Source organism: Macaca fascicularis, chromosome 3 (genome assembly GCF_037993035.2).
Source record: "Macaca fascicularis isolate 582-1 chromosome 3, T2T-MFA8v1.1".
In the NCBI taxonomy this organism is placed as follows: domain Eukaryota; kingdom Metazoa; phylum Chordata; class Mammalia; order Primates; family Cercopithecidae; genus Macaca; species Macaca fascicularis.
Genome location: NC_088377.1, coordinates 128,113,635 through 128,131,305, shown reverse-complemented (window position 1 = coordinate 128,131,305; position 17,671 = coordinate 128,113,635). Strand labels below are relative to the sequence as shown.

Below are 17,671 nucleotides of genomic sequence, written 5' to 3'. Positions count from 1 at the left end.
TACTTGTGTGCTTGCCTGTTTTGTTTCTCAAAATTATGTTCAGGTGGGGAAGTATGCTTAAATGTACAGATGCTGTAATTTCTTGTTTTGGTATTTTTCTTCTGTGCCTTTTAATCAATTCTGGGGAAAGCAAAAGCTAAATGCTTAGCCTCTCCATAGCACCATCAAATGCAGATTCATACTTACTCTGGCTGGTCTTGCTGCTGGGCAGGGATGTGCTGAATAACTTCATATATTGTACTGTGCAAATCTTGTCCCGATATACCATCAGAGACTGGAACAGATCTGCTTGGGATCTAGAAAATGTGGCACATTAAAAATAAAATATCTCAATACTAGTAAATAGTTTTTCCACTATGCTGCATAGTTGAAAACAACTGGCAGTAGTGATGATTAGAGAATTAGAACTATTTATCTTCCCTAGAAGGCTGACATCCTCCTTGCTACACTTTACTGCACTTACCCTATGGCAGTTTATGCAGTAGCATAGATATAAGGTCAGAAGAAGGATAGCTTGACAAAGCTATGGCTTTTTTCTTCATTTAAGAAGAAAGGTGGCAGTGCTGGAAAGGAAATATTATAGAAAGAAAAGAAATAGCAAAAGAGAAGATGTCAGGACATCTTAGAATCAGCACATATTATTATCTTTTCTATACCGCAGTTACCCTTTTGACACTATTTGCCAATTATGTGCACAAGGGTGGCTTAAAAGCAAGAACAATATACAGCCCAATTGAGGTTCTCCCAGTAAAACTCCAAAATTGAGTAGTGATTAATCACATGGTAAGACTTAAAATTTCTTATATAAATCTCACTCCTTTCCAGTGAATTCCTAGGAATAAAAAGTGTGTATTATTTTACATAAAAAAACTGAAACTCCTTATTCAAAAATTCAATTATAAATTTTAGCTGTTCAGTTTCCTGCTTTCCAATTCGAAGCCACACCTCAGAGTGGTGCTTTCTGCCATCGTGAGAAGCTGTTTGAAATAACTGATCCATCAAATATTTGTTTTTGTCTTTCGGTTGTGGAAGTGAAGGTGAGCCAATCCTGCCTGAGATTGAATAGGGTATTGCAAAGCCTTTGCAGGGCAGTTCTTCCCTTCATCTGTGACTGTTACCGACTCACCCTTAGGGAGGATGAAATCCAATCAGTCCCTCTCCATTACTCACATGACATTTCTCAAATAAAGTCTGTGGTCAGGAGGCTTACTGGATGAACCTTATACATTGACAGAATCCTCTGAACAAGAGAAGTCACCATTCCCTAATGGCAAATAGTCCTTTTAACAAACAGAAATGAGAATGACTGGAAGCAAGTAATCTGTTTTTATGGTGCCCTTCCTTAAATGGACTCTCATAGCAGAATAAGGAAGCAGAGGAAAATTTGGTTCTATACAAATCTGTAAAAGTGTTAATAATCTGATTCGCTCAGAGAAACATTCTGCATGTCTTAAGCAAAACTGATTGCTTTAAAAAACTTTTTTTTTTTTTCCCCCGGACTGAAATGACTTCAACTATAAGAAAGCTCCCTTGCCATCTCATGCACCTTTAGGGCAATAATAAAGATGTATACTTATATACTTTGGGCCTATATGGCAACTTCCTTCTGAAGCATGAGGTACCTTTAAGAGTGTGATCAATTGTCTTTCAAAGTTGTCAAAAGATATGAGGGGGCAATAAAGGGAAAACTGAGGAACAGAGATAGTTCAGTAAAGTGATGGGTTGCAGTCACCCAAGTGATGCAGAATGACTTAAATCATGGTCTCCTGATCCTCTGTTTATTCAGTATTTATTTATTTGAGACAGGGTCTCACTCTGTTGTCCAGGCTAGAGTGTGGTAGTGTGATCACAGCTCACTGTAGCCTTGAACTCCTGGACTCAGTGATCCTCCTGCTTTGGTCTCCCGAGAAGCTGGGACCAGAGGCATGCGCAACCATGCTTGGCTAATTTTAAAGTATTTGTTGGGATGGGGTCTCTGCCCAGGCCGATGTCAAACTACTGGGCTCAAGTGATCCTTCCATCTTGGCCTCCCAAAGCCCTAGGATTACAGATGTGAGCCACCGTGCCCAGCCTATTTATTCAGTTCTCCTGACTTTCAACCTAGTTAGTTCTCTCTTCACTGAGATTACCAGGTAAAGACTATTTATGAATTAGCATAACTTCCTTATTTGTGTTAGCTTTACTTATAAAGGTGAAGTAAGATGCTTTAGCTCCCCAAATCTGGCAATGCCATTCATTATGGAGTAAGTCAACACTGCTTAATGCAGTAATGGGTAACGCAGCCATTTGACCACACTGCCCAGTGCTTAAACGAATGCTGCTTACACCTCTGGTGAAGCAGAATTCTACTTCTTGGTTAATCAGCCACTAGGAAAACCAACCCTGGAAACACCAGAAGCATCTGGAAAAGCAACAAATTCATATATTCCGAAGTCATCCAGAGCATCTTCATGGCCTGAAATGTAAAACAAATACTACTTACAAACCAAATGCCTTAATTTGCTGTTGTTTTTTTAAAACTTTGTAAAACTTATCTTTATTGTCTGCTTTAAATGGTATAGGTACAAAATGAATTTAACATTTCCTAATCCCTATAGTTGTATTGCCATTAAGCAGTGTTGGAAATCACTCTTTCTAAAGCTGAGAATCGAAACTGAATTGGAACAATTATTCTTAAGGCCAGATGTGAGAATAGCCTGTTGTATCTTTAAATACACATAGGTGGGCAAGCTTGGCCTTTGTAACTCTCAGTTACCAGAGACTCATGGTCACCAGGGCTTTAGCCTGAAGGTCACAGCAGCTCTTGATCCACCCATAGTATCTACTGCACCCCGTTAGATCTAACAGAGACCATCAGAACTAAACAGAGCAAATAACTAACTGAAGCTTCCCATACATAAAAGGCAAAATACATTACAATATCAATCCACATAAACTATCGTCTACAGAATGATGGGGGTAGAGGTGGTTAGGAGGAACGAGACAGCCTCTGGGGCCCTTGCCAGCTCTGACATTCTGTCATTTATAAGTCAGGAAGGGCTAGAAAAGAGGAAGAAGGCCAACATTTATTACACATCCAGGCATCATATCAGGCACTCCACCTCATTTTATTTAATTCTCATGGCAACTTTAAGGGGGAAGTTTTTATCCCTATTATTTAGAAGAGGAAGTTGTGGTCAAGAAAAATAATTTTCCTAAGGTGATATGAGGGGAAAGTGGCACATATAAAACTGCAAATTGGCTCCCTGTGACTCTGTGGCCTGAGCAAAAACTCCATTGTTAACTTATAATAACTCAGTACAGTCAATATTGATGGTAATGAGGGTTACAATGGGGACAAAGAAGCAACCCTGGCCCCGGCCAAACCTTCTTTTCCTCTTCCCTTTGGGATGGAGCTGCCAACATGAAACCTACCTTAGGAATGAACAAAGTGATAGAACGCTTTGGCATTTTCAAAATAATGATAATAGAATCAATGAAGTAGCAGAACTAACTTCACTGATCCTACTGACTGTGGGCAAGTGACTTAATCCCCTTCATGAGTAGTTCTCTTGACTGTAAAATGGAGTTAAGAGTGCCTTCCAGGCTGATAATACAGACTTGTGTGACTTATATAAAACCAAAACAGAAGACAGCACTTTGTAAAGTGAAGGCACTAACTCAAAGGTAAGAGACTGTTATGTTAATTTTAGCTCATATTAATTATATTACATTAATAATATATAATAATATTAACACAACTAATTAACATACATTAAAACTGATAATAGCCCTTTTCAGCCTGGCCATTACCTGAAAATGTTTGAGCTTTCCTGTATTCTGTTTCTGGCCTGAAAAGACAAAATAGGTATTTTTGTCAGGGATAATAATTGAGGAAAAAGCATCTAAGGAAAGAACTATTTTCATAGAAACAGATGCATTACCTGCCTTCTAGTTTCTGTTTTATAACTAAAATCAAGAGAGAAGAAAAATGGTAAGGTTCCTTTTAGTACACATATACAGCTTCAATTTTTTTTTTTTTGTAATTTTAACCTACCTTTGTAGGGTTGATATTTTTTCCATAGGAAGAGAAGACACATAGATATAATCAAAAATAGTGATATTCCAGTTATACTTGCTAAAGGTGACAATGATTTTCCTTTTTGTGCAAGCTTCTGCAGTCCTAAATAAAAAGATAAATATATTTTTAGCAATAAATTGCTACAGTTTATAACTTGACTTTTTAAATGCCTTATTTTAAATGAGACGCTATTTTAAAAAACCATATAAACATGTATATTAGAGACACAGAGAGAGAGAGACCAAATGGAAGGAATACACTTATTTTACAACACACACTAAACTCCTTAGGGATACCTGTGATTGGAAATGTGGTGCACTGCCCAAGTTAAAGCTGATTGTGTTGTATTAGATGTAGCAAATATCTCATGTCGTACTTCTCAGTTATGTTTGCCACCTTAACTTAGATCTGTTTCGTCTCATCATCTCTACAACCCTAAATGCTAAGTTGTTCTCTCATTTTCCTTCCATTTTGCTTTTTTAGCATAATTCAAGTATGTGAATTTTCTAGGGAGATGGCATGTGAATAAAGGTGCGAGAGGGGAGGTGTTCATTTCAAACACACTTTAGTAATTTTTGGCCAATAAAGAAATGTCTCTTACCATAAATGATGAAAAAAATTAAAAAGAAAAAAAAGAAACATCAATTCTTAAAATAGGATGTATGTGTGATTTTTAAAAAAATATTTAAAGTCCCACCTTTTGACTAGAATTCACTTTGTTTCATAAGTCATTCCCTTTATTAATATCACTATATAAAATATGGTGCTAATAGCATCTGCTGGGTGCTTACAATATGTCAGGCTCTGTTCTAAGGGTGGATGATACATATTAACTCACTGAATCTTTACAACAATCCTATAAAGGAGAGATTATTTTATCATCCCTTCCAATAGATGAGGAAGCTGAGTCTTGCCCAAAGTCAATTGGGTTATAAGTGGTAGAGTCCAGAAGTTACCCCAGACTCTTAACACTAAATGATGCCTCCCTTTAATATAATTTCAACACAACTTATTAACTGTGGCTATGTTAACACCAGCTTCAGGCTATAATATGTTTAGTTAATCTATCTATCTATCTATATATAATCTATATATATAGTTAATCTATATAATAAGAAGTAGTTTTAACCTCCAACAAATGAAAGTAACAGATGTCTTCCATATTAGCATGTGAATCAGATATGGGTGTGGAAATAAATCATGGCAGTTGCCTGTCTCTGTCTAGATTAATATGGGAGTGAAAGTCATGTGATGCCCTTTCTGTTCAGCAGTGGAGAACAGCCTGGAAAATCTGGGTGTGGTGAAGACCATGGTGGCTACACAGCTCTGCAATAAATATCCAGCCTGCACTGTGTCATCTTTCACCATAAAATCTCTGCTGAGATCTCCAACAGCCAAAATAAGGGGGGAAGCCTTAATCTTTTCTTTCTCTCAGTATAAACCTACATTAACTCTCTTGGCTTTTCCACCTAGAATACTTCCATTTCTTAATTTTACAGGAATCTTTTAATAATGTAGTATAGATCATATGTGCAAAAATCTAGTAAACACATCATGGAAATCAGTTATCTCTTCTAATTTCCCCATACAACACCATTCCCATATTCCCCTTAAGTCCTAAAAGAGTTTGACAAGGTTGTTTTTCATTATCAAAAATCTTCACAATTTCTGATGGGGAGTTTATAAATTTCTGACATGCATTCAGAGAATTGCATTCTTAAAATGGTCTTCTATGGGATTATAATAGCTGTGTCCTGCTTATTGCCTTTAAACAGATTTTAAATTAAACTCTTTCAAACCTTAGCTAGAAGAAATAAATGAAAGGCAGCTTCAAATGAACTAGAATAGCAATTTATTGATCCTAGATATAGACTAGGACATCATGAAGCTTATTAGATTACTTTTGCCTCATAATAAGTTGTAGAATAATTTCTATTCTCCCACTGTTAGGTTGACCTTTAGATTGGAACCACTTTGCACTTGGGTAGTCTCTTTGTGAGATCTTAGTCTTTTCTCAGATATTATTCTCTTGTGGGATTGTTCTCTCTAAAGAGCTGTGTAACTTTGGGTGAGCCCCTTGACTCTCAGGGTTTTGATTTTCACATTAGTATAATGAGGAGGCAAGAGTGACTGGCATTTAAGTTTTCTTCTTGCTCCGATACTCTATGACTTGGAGGAGCCAGAGAAGTTTACATAAAGTTATGTAAATAGGACTCTATATCCGTGGCGTGCTAGTAACAAAGTCTTCAAAAAATTACACATATATATGTTATTTTAACACAACATATAAGCACACACAATACACTTTTAACTTTAATTTCCATTATTTTCCCCTCATTTCCTGAAGTGTAGGCAATGTAATTACAGAGCAACATTTTTCTGAGTTTTAAAACATAGTAATTTCATTATCATTAAGTCCAAAATATTTTTTAATTTTCACTGCAATTTCCTATTTGACTTATGGGTTATTTAGAAGTCTGTTGCTTAATTTTCTTAAGTTTGAGAATTTTCTAGTGTTGTTTCTATTATCGATTTTTAGTTTAATTTCATTCTTGTTAGAGGGCAATCTTTTGAAGTTTGTTGATTTTTTTAAATGACTATACAAATAGTCATATGAAGAGGGTGTATTCTGCAGTTGTTGCATGTAGTATTTATATTATTTCAACTAGGTGAGGCAGGTTTTCTCTATTCCTACTGAGTTTTTGTCTGTTTCATTAGTTACTGAAATAAATATGTTAAAATCTCTCACTTTGTGATTTTTTGGGTCAATTTTTGCTATTTATTAGGTATACTTCCTAATGCTTCTTGTCTTAAAGAATTTATCTAATTCATCTAATTTTTATATACTTTATCTTATACCTGTACAATAAGTCCTCACTTAACATCAGCTGATTCTTGGAAACTGTGACTGAGCAAAACAACATATAATGAAACCAATCTTACCGTTGGCTAATTGATATAAACAAGAGCTAAGTCTCTACAACATATTTCTGGTCAGAAAAATATCAGAGGTCTACATAAAGATGCCAAACATTTCTAATATCAAACACTGAAATAAATGTGAGCTATACATACATTTAATAAAGATTAATAAAAACAAGTAAGATCATTATTTACTCCATTTTTGGTGAATCCGTGAATGATGGCAGTGGTAGTGGTAATACGTTAAATCAAGGAATAAATGTTTACAAAGTGAAAATTGTGAAAAGCACCTCCTAGCATCATGCAGTGCAAAAACTAACATCACAAATCTGGTAGTCTTGTGGAGCACTTTCATATCACATCATTTATTGTCATGCATTTATATAATTATCTTAGATTTTATAAATTTTTATTTGACAATCATTCGTATTCATTCATTCATTCTCCAACCTGCTTATTCTAGTTCAGACTTGCAGGTGGCTAGAAGCCTATCCCAGAAACCCAAGGCACAAGGCCGGAACTAGCCCCAGACAGGGTACCATCTCATTTCAGGGCACACTCACACACATACCCACACTAACTCAGACAGTGACCATGTAGATATGACAGTTCATTGAATATGCACATCTTTGGGATGTGGGAGGAAGCTGGAATACCTGGAGAAAACCCGTGTAGGTATGGGAAGAATGTGCAAACTGCACACACACAGTGGCCCCAGTGGGAATTGATATTTTTTCTCATCAATATTATAAGGAAATGATGTTGAAATGAAATAACATTATTAGAAGACCTGCTATATAGCTACGCTGGCTTTCTTTTTTGTATGATTTATCTGTTCATTTACTTAATTTCAACCTTTCAGTATCTTCGTACATAAGGTGTGTATCCAGTTTGACATGTTTTTTAGTTGGAATATTTAGCGCACTAAGACCTAGTATGATTAGTAATATATTTCAGTGTAGATGTACAATCTTATTATTTTTTTCTATATTTCCTACCTTTTTATTTCTTTTCTCTCTCCTTTCTTGTCCTAATTTAAATTAATCAGAATTTTATTTATCTTTTCTTCTCTATTTCCTTGTTAGTCATACATTTTTATTTGTCTTTCAGACTTTAGGGATTAAGAATTCTAATCAAAATTAATAGTTTTACCACTTACTGCTTCTATGATACAATAATTAGTTTCATATTACAGTTGGGAAATCTAAGACTCCAGTACTCAAATTTGAATTTAGCAAGGTCTAACAATAATTCCATGCTCTTTCCACCACTCTTGCCTAATCATTATGGAAGAAACAGAAATCCTTCCCCCAAATGAAGCCCAAATCTACTCAGTTCTACTAATTGAAGCAACAACAAATAAATCAAATCCTCTCTGTATATGAGGCCATCTTAATTGTTTGATGAAACTCTCACATTTCCCCCGAGAATCCTCTTCTTCAGATTCAACATCCCCAGATCATTTTGTTGTTCTTTACATAATAGAATTCCATATTCTCTACCATCCTAGAGGTGCACTTTTGGAAGCCCAACAAAATTTAGTCAATTTCATTTCTAAGATACACATTTAGAAGGACCCATACTTCACTGTGGTTGTCAATAAGATAAAGGCAAATAGAATGCTCTCTGAGACAGTGACCGTGATAAAAAAGCAAAAAAAAAAAAAAAAAAAAAAAAAAAAAAAAACCCAGAAAAATTGATAAGAAATAATAAAAAAGAAAGAATTGATAAAAAAATACCAAATGATAGAGTGGCAAGATTTAACATATATCATATGATTTGGGCACCACTTTTAGCAAGTGAATTCTCTATTTCATCATTTTAGATCTGACAATAAAGTCAAAACTAGCTAAGGGAATTTTCAGATAATGCACAATTAAATATATATTAAATATTATATATATATAAAATCAAATGTACATTTGTTTTCCATTTACAAAAGAAAATTCATAACACCATTTACAGTTACAGATAAAGAAAGAGTCTCAGAGAAGCTAAAATATTTGCCATAGTCAGTAAGTCCTAGAATTGAGAGTAGACAGGTTTTTTTCTGACTTCAAGTTCAACTTTTTCTGTTAATCTGTGGTCAAAGATTGGTTTTTCCAGTTAGTAGGTAGGCTCTTATATATCAGTTTTTCCTCTAACTTTTTCTGACATCAGACTTCATGTGCTTGAAATCTTTCACTTCTTAATAGCCAGACTGCCATCATCAAAATTCTATAAGCCCTGAAGACTCCTCAAAAAAGAATTCAATGCTAATTTATTCTATTCAAGTTTTTGCAATGTGCTTTACCATGAGCAAAACTGCACAAAAACACTTGAGTAGTCTCGGCTGTTTTTCCCTCTTAGAACATATCCTAATAATTGCTATTTCCAAGCAGTTCTCATTTTAATAGTGAAGCTTCACTCTGGCTGGCATCCGCTCTCTGCCAGACACTTCTATGATTCTGCAGTCGGGCAGAAGGCTTAATATACAATGATCGCATGTCTTAGACTAGATAAGATACATATGTTCCCTTCTCCTTCGTTTTTAACTTTTTGTCCCTTTTAATATGTATTTAGTAAAATGACTTAATTTGCACACATTCTGTCCTACAGAGGATCCCACTCTTTCCTTCCTCCATTACTTCCTTATTTCTTTAGGCTCCTTCCTTATTGCCCTCTTGCCTCTTGCCTTGGCCTGTGTTTGCCTTACATCAGAGAGCTTTCCTGTAATGACCAGTGCCTGTCAGCCCAAAACCACGGCTGGGGCAAAGGCCAAGAGTCTTCCCATGGAGAATGAGGAATAGGGACAATCCTTTTGTTGGAAGAAATGATCTTTCCTGTTAGGCCTCTTCTCTAGAGCATCCTGGCTCTCTGCTCTCAACACTGCTCCTCTATCCGGGAACACACAAGATTTACTAGGTCCAGCATTTGAAATTTGTTCCCTTTCATGCACACAAAAAGCGCCAAATATGTCAAGGATCAAATCAAAGGGCACAGTTGTTGTGGTCTCAGCCATAGGCAAGTGTTTTTGCAAAGGTGAACTTCCAGAACCTGAACCTGAAAATAAGACAGCAGGAAATTCTGACCCTATTGACATAGAGAATGTATAGGGATCGCTTCTGCAGTTCTAGACACTTGCAGGAGCTTCCTTCTTTCTCCTTTCAGAGAGTTTATACTATTCTTTAGCACACAGCATGCCACTCTCCCCATTATTTAAACATGATGGACTCATGTGCCAAAACCATAGTGCAAATGCTATTTGCCTCCTCCTTAGGCAAACAAATAAAATGGAATAACATGTTAAGTGCAAATATGGGCAAGAGGTGTGGTATCCATGGTATCGCAACCCTGCTGTTTGAGACTGCACTCAATGCAGGACAGCCATATGCTACCAGTCTGTGTATCTATTTCTAGATCAAAATGAAGTCTTGAGATCTCTCTCATCCAATCTGTTCACTGATTATGGTAGCTGACTCATGTCCCTCCGGAGATGAAGGTGCCACGTTGAGGAGTGTGCCATTTCCACACTCCATCATAAGCCCACCTGACAGATAAAGTTGTTCAATGCTGGATGCTCATGGAGACATCACCTTAGGTCTCAGGGTCTGAATGTCAGATTTGTAGTTCCATCTTAATTGTCATTTCCAAAGGCCCAAAGTAAAATACACTTCCTAGAGGCCTTGACTTGAGAAATTTCCAGATAGAAAAAATCAGTAAATTCATTTTCCTGCCTTGAGTCTTTTTCCTGTTCTCTTCTTTAAGAAAAGATGGGGAATATAAATAAATGTAAAAAATGGTAGCTTTCTCAGGATCACGTACAAATTGAAAACATTTCCATTATGGCTAAATCTCAGACTACACCCACATGGCCTTAGGGAATTCTATTTATATAACTGAATGCCTTCATTAAATGTGAACATTTGAATTCTGATCAGATGGTTGCATTTCCATAAACATTCTCTATCTATCATCTATCATCTATCTATCTATCTATCTATCTATCTATCTATCTATCTATCTATCTGTCTGTCTGTCTGTCTATACATTGCATGTCACAATAGCAATTTAAGCTCAGTTAAAACTTTAAAGTAGGGACATCTGCATTCAAGGAAGTCCTTAATTAAGGTAGTAAAATATTGTTTTTCAAAACACAAAGCTAATTTATTATTTTAATAATTATTCTTTTCTTGAAACATATCATAGACATTACTTTCAGTTACATGTATTTCCTAACTTTGCATTAATATGAAATTATACACATTGTAGACAAACCAGAATATCTCTACATACATAGCATTAAATTAGATAGGTGATGAGAAAGTACACACTATACTTTATGTGTGACCCTATACCTATCTTTTAGAAAGACCATATGGTTTCATCAACATTCTCAGTTATATTAAAGGAGACAGTTTTTATAGTGGTTAAAAACAAGGGCTTTGGGCCAGGTACAGTGGCTCATGCCTGTAATCCCTGCACTTTGGGAGGCCAAGATGGGTGGATCACCTGAGGTCAGGAGTTTGCGACCAGCCTGGCCAACATGGTGAAACCCCATCTTTTCTAAAAATACAAAAATTAGCCAGGCATGGTGGCACGTGCCTTTAATCCCAGCTACTTGGGGGACTGAGGCAAGAGGATCGCTTGAACCCAGGAGGCAGAGGCTGCAGTGAGCCGAGATCATGCCACTGCACTTTGACCTGAGCAACCAGAGTGAAACTCCATCTCAAAAACAAAAACAAAAACAAAAATAAAAAACAAGGGCTTTGAATTAGGATATTATTTTATCACTAGCAGTGTGAACTTGCCTATTGTCTCTGTTTTCTTTAGGATATTTCCATGAAGATATGAAAAGGTCAATTAATATCTCAAATTAGATGTGAATCATAGTCCAAAGAGGTAAAAGTCACCGTTTGCTGCAGTCTTAGAAAGGCAGAAAAACACAGAACTAATTGTTCTCTCCAGCCTTCCTCTCCCCACTGAAAATCCCTAATAAAACTTGATTATTTCCTGACTTTGTTATTTTCTTTCCACATCTGTGACCTTGGAGTCATCTCTGACTCCTTTTTCCTTTGGCTTCCACATTCTATCGCTAAAACTTTTTGGTCAGCCAAATGTTTTGCCTTATTAAGAAGTAAGAGGTTAATCTATTTCTTACAACTTCACTGGCTATACCAAACACCAGTTCGGTTCTGGAAACATCTCAAAAGCAGGTACTTTGACCTTTTAAATGATTTCAAATTCTTCACAGATCTCAAGAGTTTATTCATTAGAGTAGATGGTCAGTAGGCTCAATTGATAGTTGTAAGTGATGGTCATTTATAACTGTAGGTTGGTGTATGCTTAACGTATACTGCAGAGGTTCACTGACTTTGAAATTTAGAAAAAACAAATATTTAACAAAACACATCAATACTATTCATTTTCTTTGCCATTTTGTTGCTGTTTGAGTTAAAGCTCTGTGGACATTTGGGGGTTAGAAAATAACTCTAAAAGCCACAAAGAGGTCACTAATATTGACAGCTCTGAATCCCTCTGAAAAATAAGCACCTGCTCTTCTTATTTACTGTAATAACAAATGCTTGGTCTTTGTACAGGTCAAACAGGTTTTTTAGATTTTGCAAAAGGTAATTATCTGACGTTAAGACTGTAGCTGTCTTTAGACCTTGGTAATAAGATCTTAATCAAATATTGGGGGCTTCTGATATTATGAGAATACCTTGGCTAAATATTAATGTAGAAAGTTTAGGCCGTGGGAAAGCCCTACTGTAGTACACTTTTATACATTACAGCCATGTTTTCACTTGCAGTGAGCATGAGAAACAAGCTGAAGATGACACCTGGATTGCTACTATTTTACATGCTTAATTATGGCTTGCTGTACAATTATGTCTTGGTTTGCTACTGGGGTGAAAAGCTGGTTAAGCCTATAAAAAATTTAGTAAAACAGAAAGCAAAGGATGTACCTCAGCTGTTTATGTGTTTGCCACTCATATTAGATTGTGAGCAGGAATTCTTGTTAGAAGGAATTACCTTTCTCATATGGTATTCTTAGTGCCTACTCTGATATTTGGCCCATAATGGGTGCTAACAAATGAATGCATGGGTGCATGGTGCTTATAACACCCTAAAACACATATGCTTTTTGGCTCTACAAGAAATATATATTATTATCTACTGCCCAAATGAAGCAACTCCGGTAAAAATTCTAGAACTGCATTGTCTGACATGGTAAACACTAAACATGTAGTTATTTACATGCAAATTAAAATTAATAAAAATGAAATAAAATTAAAAATTCAGTTTCTCAGTTGCATAGCGATGTGTTAAGTGCTCAAAAGCCAAATAAGGTTAGCGGCTATCATAACAAACAGTGCATTGTATTCAGATTCAAAAAACCCCACCATGACAGTATATACATTCCAATATACCTAGGTGATTTTTCCTCCTGGTACCTTAAGGAGTCCCTAGGAGGAACCTATCCACTATACATTTCTTCATCGACCTGTAGGTTTGCAATAGTCTTATAATTCTTCATGGCTCTTCAGGCACTTTTTAATAAATTCAAAACTCTCCGGAGATAAAATGTACTAAACAAGTGGTTGTCACACTTGTGAGTCCTGAATATTCAGATTCTCAGGTGCTACCTGAAAGATCCTGATCCAATAGGTCTGAGGTGTCTTAATGAAGCTACATTTTTAGCAACCTCCCTAGGTGATCTTGATGCAGAGGGCCCAAGGGCAACATACTGAAAAATTGAGCCTATGGATTACAAAAAATTATATTGTTGCATCACTTATTCAACAAAATATATTGAGTTTCTCTGTGTTATGGGTCTTTTTCTAGGTACTAGTGCTATAAAGGTGAAGAAAGAGAAGGCATCAATAGAAAATATATTAATGAGTAGTAGCTTTTATAAACTTGTTCTTCCACCAGTCATAGGTACCTTAACCACCATGTCCTGTCCAAACCTGCACCCAGATTTTGCCCAAGTGGCATTTGATGTGTGTGCAAAGGAGAGTCTGAGAGGGACTTAGTAGTAGTAGAAGTAGTCATAGAAGAGGAAGAAGAAAAAGGAAAAGGAAGAGGAGGAGTAGGGAGGGAAAAGGCAGGAGAGAGGGAGAAGGAGAAGAGAATACAAAGAAATAAGTAAAGAAAGACAAAAGAAGGAAGAAGGAGAGAAGAAAATGTATCTGAGAAATAGGAAGGAAGGAAATGGACACAACTTGGTGACTGAATGTGGGACCAGGCAATAGGCAAGAGGAATGAGTCTGAGATGACATTTAGCTTTCTGTCTTAGGTTGGTAGTTAGTAGGGCCATTCACTTAAATAGGCAATACAGGCAGAATAGCAATTTAGGGGAAAAGAAGATGGTTCAGTTTTGATATGTTGGACCTGTATGGTGCTTCTGGCACTTCCAAGCAGAGACATCCAGAGGAAGCTGGGTGTACGGTTTTAAAGCTTTAAAGATATAGATTTGGGATGTACCAGTGTTACATGAAGCCTTGGAAATGAATGAAATCATACAGAAAATCATACAGGAGAATAAAACCATTATGTAGAGAGAGAGAGAAAAGAAGGTGTAGAAGGATGAGAATTTGGTGGGCATCAATATTTTGGGCAGTAATTCTTAACATTTGCAGGTTGATGATATTTCTGATAATCAGAGGATTTCTAGAGAAAGCCAAATTTCACAGACTTACAGAATTTTGTAATTTCCAAGGTGTTGAGACTCCCCTTGTGAACTTCCATAGCTTTCAGGTGTTTAAATGGTGAAAGAGGAAGGGGAGCCCATGAAAGACAGTGAGAAGGGGAATCAAATAGAAGTGGGAAAACCAGATTCCCAACTCATGGAGATTTATTCATCTGACCTAATGCAATGGTAGATACAAACTCTCTAAATGAGCAGGCTGTTTCTCTTATATTTTTGTTCATAAAACTAGGAAAGCAAGAGTGCACATTTAGAAGTAATTTATGGAATTCACTTTTTCTTCATAGCCCTTCACAATTGAATTGAATTTCTCCCCTATTTCATTTTGAGTTTTCTTTCTTTGAGTCCTAGAAACCACAGCTTTGTTAACTTTGGAAAGAGAGATTTTTAGAGCATATGAATAATCCCACAATGATTTTCTTTTCCACATAGGTATAAGATAGGGGAAGGCAAGGCCAGCATGCATTCGTGTTTTATTAGGATCCCTTCCTTGTATGTCACACATACCTACAGAAGTGATGATAACTGTGAAATGAGTTTCATCTTGCCTGCCGGTTATGTTGTTGTAAGCACAGCACACATAGTCAGTTGTCTTCTGCGCTACTTTCTCAGATGCAACTTCTAAGCGAGGCCCATGCTTAATGATATATGTTGTATTGTCAGTCCTCCTAATCCAGGAGTAGGTGTTGGGGGGATAAGAATCAGCAGAACAGTCAAATAGGATGGCCTCTCCAAGGTCAACAGTAAACACTTCCCCTACTTTTAGCCCTTTATCAGAATTCACTTGAAGTCCATAAGGTCCATCTGCATCAATATAAAAATAGAAATAGATAAGTAGCATAAGTAATCACAACATAGGTCTTGAGTTTGGGAGAGCTTAGTAGCATTTTACTGTTTTTGAAAGTCTTCATCTTAGAATTGGATGAGCAGGTCCTTGCTTAGACTCCCAATAAATGATGAGGACCTAAATATATTTTATTTTGATATCCATGAAAGTGAAAATTATTTGAGATTTGATTTGAAATAGTGATTTGAACTAATCTGAAATAGTAAAAGCCTGAAATTTCACATTTAATTTTACAAATACTGTCATCATAATTGTGATGCTAAGGTTTTGAGTAATGTATTGATAAATCTGCAGTCTTGTAGACAAACTCAATCTTTCTGTTCTATGACTAGCTTATTTTTATATGCTGATTTATTTTGTTTTATTATTATTTTTAATTGAGACATGATAATTGTACATATTTATGAGGTACAGTGTGATGTTTTGATCGCATGTTTTGATACACATATACAGTGTGTAATGATTAAATCAGTCTAATTAGTACCTCCATCACCTCAAACATTTATTATTTCCTTTTGTCAGGAACATTCAAAGTCTACTGTTGTTGCTGTTTGAAAATACACCATAAATTGCCATTAATTATAGTCACCCTATAGTGCTATAGAACACAAGAACTTATTCCTCGTATCTAGCTGTCCATTAACTATTTTTGTGTCTATTAACCAACTTTTGGCTACCCCCTACCACTCCACCCTTCCCGATCTCTAGTAACTACTATTCTACTCTCTATGTCTATTAGATTAACTTTTTAGCTTCTACACATTAATATTTCTGAAATAGTCATTGTACTTGAAAATATTTTTACAACAGATTATGGCCACTATTTTCTCTTTAACAACCATATTTTCGGTACTATCTATTTTTCTTCTCAGTGCTAGGGTAGGCCATATAAATATTTATAGAAGACATTGTTTCACATGGAACACTGTGCAAATAGACATAGGGGTGTTTGGTATTTTTACAACATTTTAACAGCTAAAGAATTTTTTAAATCCTCCCACCCACGCCCCAGCTAAGCTTAGGATTCCATTTGAAAAAAAAAAATTACATCTTCCTTATCGTTAACTAATATGCATTGATTATCAATAAACTACTTAATCCCCTGGTGTTTTTATCCACATTGCAGTACTCCTGTAGCATTTTACCATTTCTATGGTGTTAGGTTGCCAGTAGGTGAAGACACATTTCCCATTGCTTTCTTCAGAGAATAAGGAAAATTTAAAAAATAATCTTCACCTAGATAGGTTTTCTCATTCATTCTAAATCCTGGCTTATAGTCTAAAAATCTTTGAGTTTTAGGTATGCTTATGTACACCTTTCAGCTGCTCATTACCAACATTTATTGGATATCTGCCATGAGAAGACACTTTAAGTGCTTATGCAGATAATAATATTTAATATTTAAAGCAACCACCAGGAGGTAGATGTCATTATTCTAATTTTAAGATGAGGAAAGTAATATTTAAACAATTTATTTGCCCATGGTCATATAGCTATTAAATAGCAGAGCTGGGACTCTAAAATATATGCACTTAATCATTCATATTACTTCTCTAGAAAGAAATAAAGTGGTATAACTTTCTATATCATAATAGTTTATTGTTGTCTAACTATAGTACTAGTTCTACAATCAATTACTAATTATATATTAATATTAATTCTGTAATCATCCAATCAAGTAATGAATCAAATATTTATTTGAGAGCTGCTAAGTATGAGATAATATATTTAGAATATGGGAGATGGAAGTATAAGACATTCATATTCTCAGGGAATTTACAAACTGGATATGGCTATGGATGGTTTGCTCAGTGATGACCTCATCTTAAAGGCCCTGATTTTTCTTAAAGTATGAGCTATTTATCTCTCCACATGCAGAATAATAGAATGTAGTAACTAAACATTAGGGTAACTGATTTTTTTCAATCATTAGCTAGGCATTCTTCAGAAGTCACTTGAATTTTTTGGGTCTCATTTTCCTCACCTTTTAATATGAAAAGATAGGTTAGAGGACTGATTGCCAAGATTCTTTCTAACCCCTTTGAAACACCAGGATTCTTGCCATGCCATTAAAAGTATGGCCAAAACTGCAATTACTTTTGCACCAACCTAGTAAAACCATTTTGGATATTGGCAAACCAATCCCAAG

The 17,671-nt window shown here is 35.7% G+C and overlaps 2 protein-coding genes across 3 annotated transcripts in view; one reads left to right on the top strand and one right to left on the bottom strand.

The window, feature by feature from the left end:
- VPS50 (VPS50 subunit of EARP/GARPII complex) overlaps window positions 1-17,671 on the top strand; it is a 220,311-nt gene that overhangs the window by 62,542 nt on the left and 140,098 nt on the right. The window lies entirely within an intron of this gene.
- Window positions 1-17,671, bottom strand: part of HEPACAM2 (HEPACAM family member 2) — a 36,605-nt gene that overhangs the window by 3,481 nt on the left and 15,453 nt on the right. Inside the window, exons 4-9 of one of the 2 annotated variants that reach the window (XM_005550213.5) lie at window positions 15,183-15,479; window positions 4,037-4,162; window positions 3,924-3,948; window positions 3,793-3,830; window positions 2,382-2,455; window positions 187-296 (exon numbers count right to left, since the gene is read on the bottom strand). In XM_005550213.5, the coding sequence (XP_005550270.3) occupies window positions 187-296; window positions 2,382-2,455; window positions 3,793-3,830; window positions 3,924-3,948; window positions 4,037-4,162; window positions 15,183-15,479 (670 nt within the window). The remainder of the gene's footprint in view (window positions 1-186; window positions 297-2,381; window positions 2,456-3,792; window positions 3,831-3,923; window positions 3,949-4,036; window positions 4,163-15,182; window positions 15,480-17,671) is intronic. The other variant, XM_015447743.4, reaches the window with a different exon arrangement.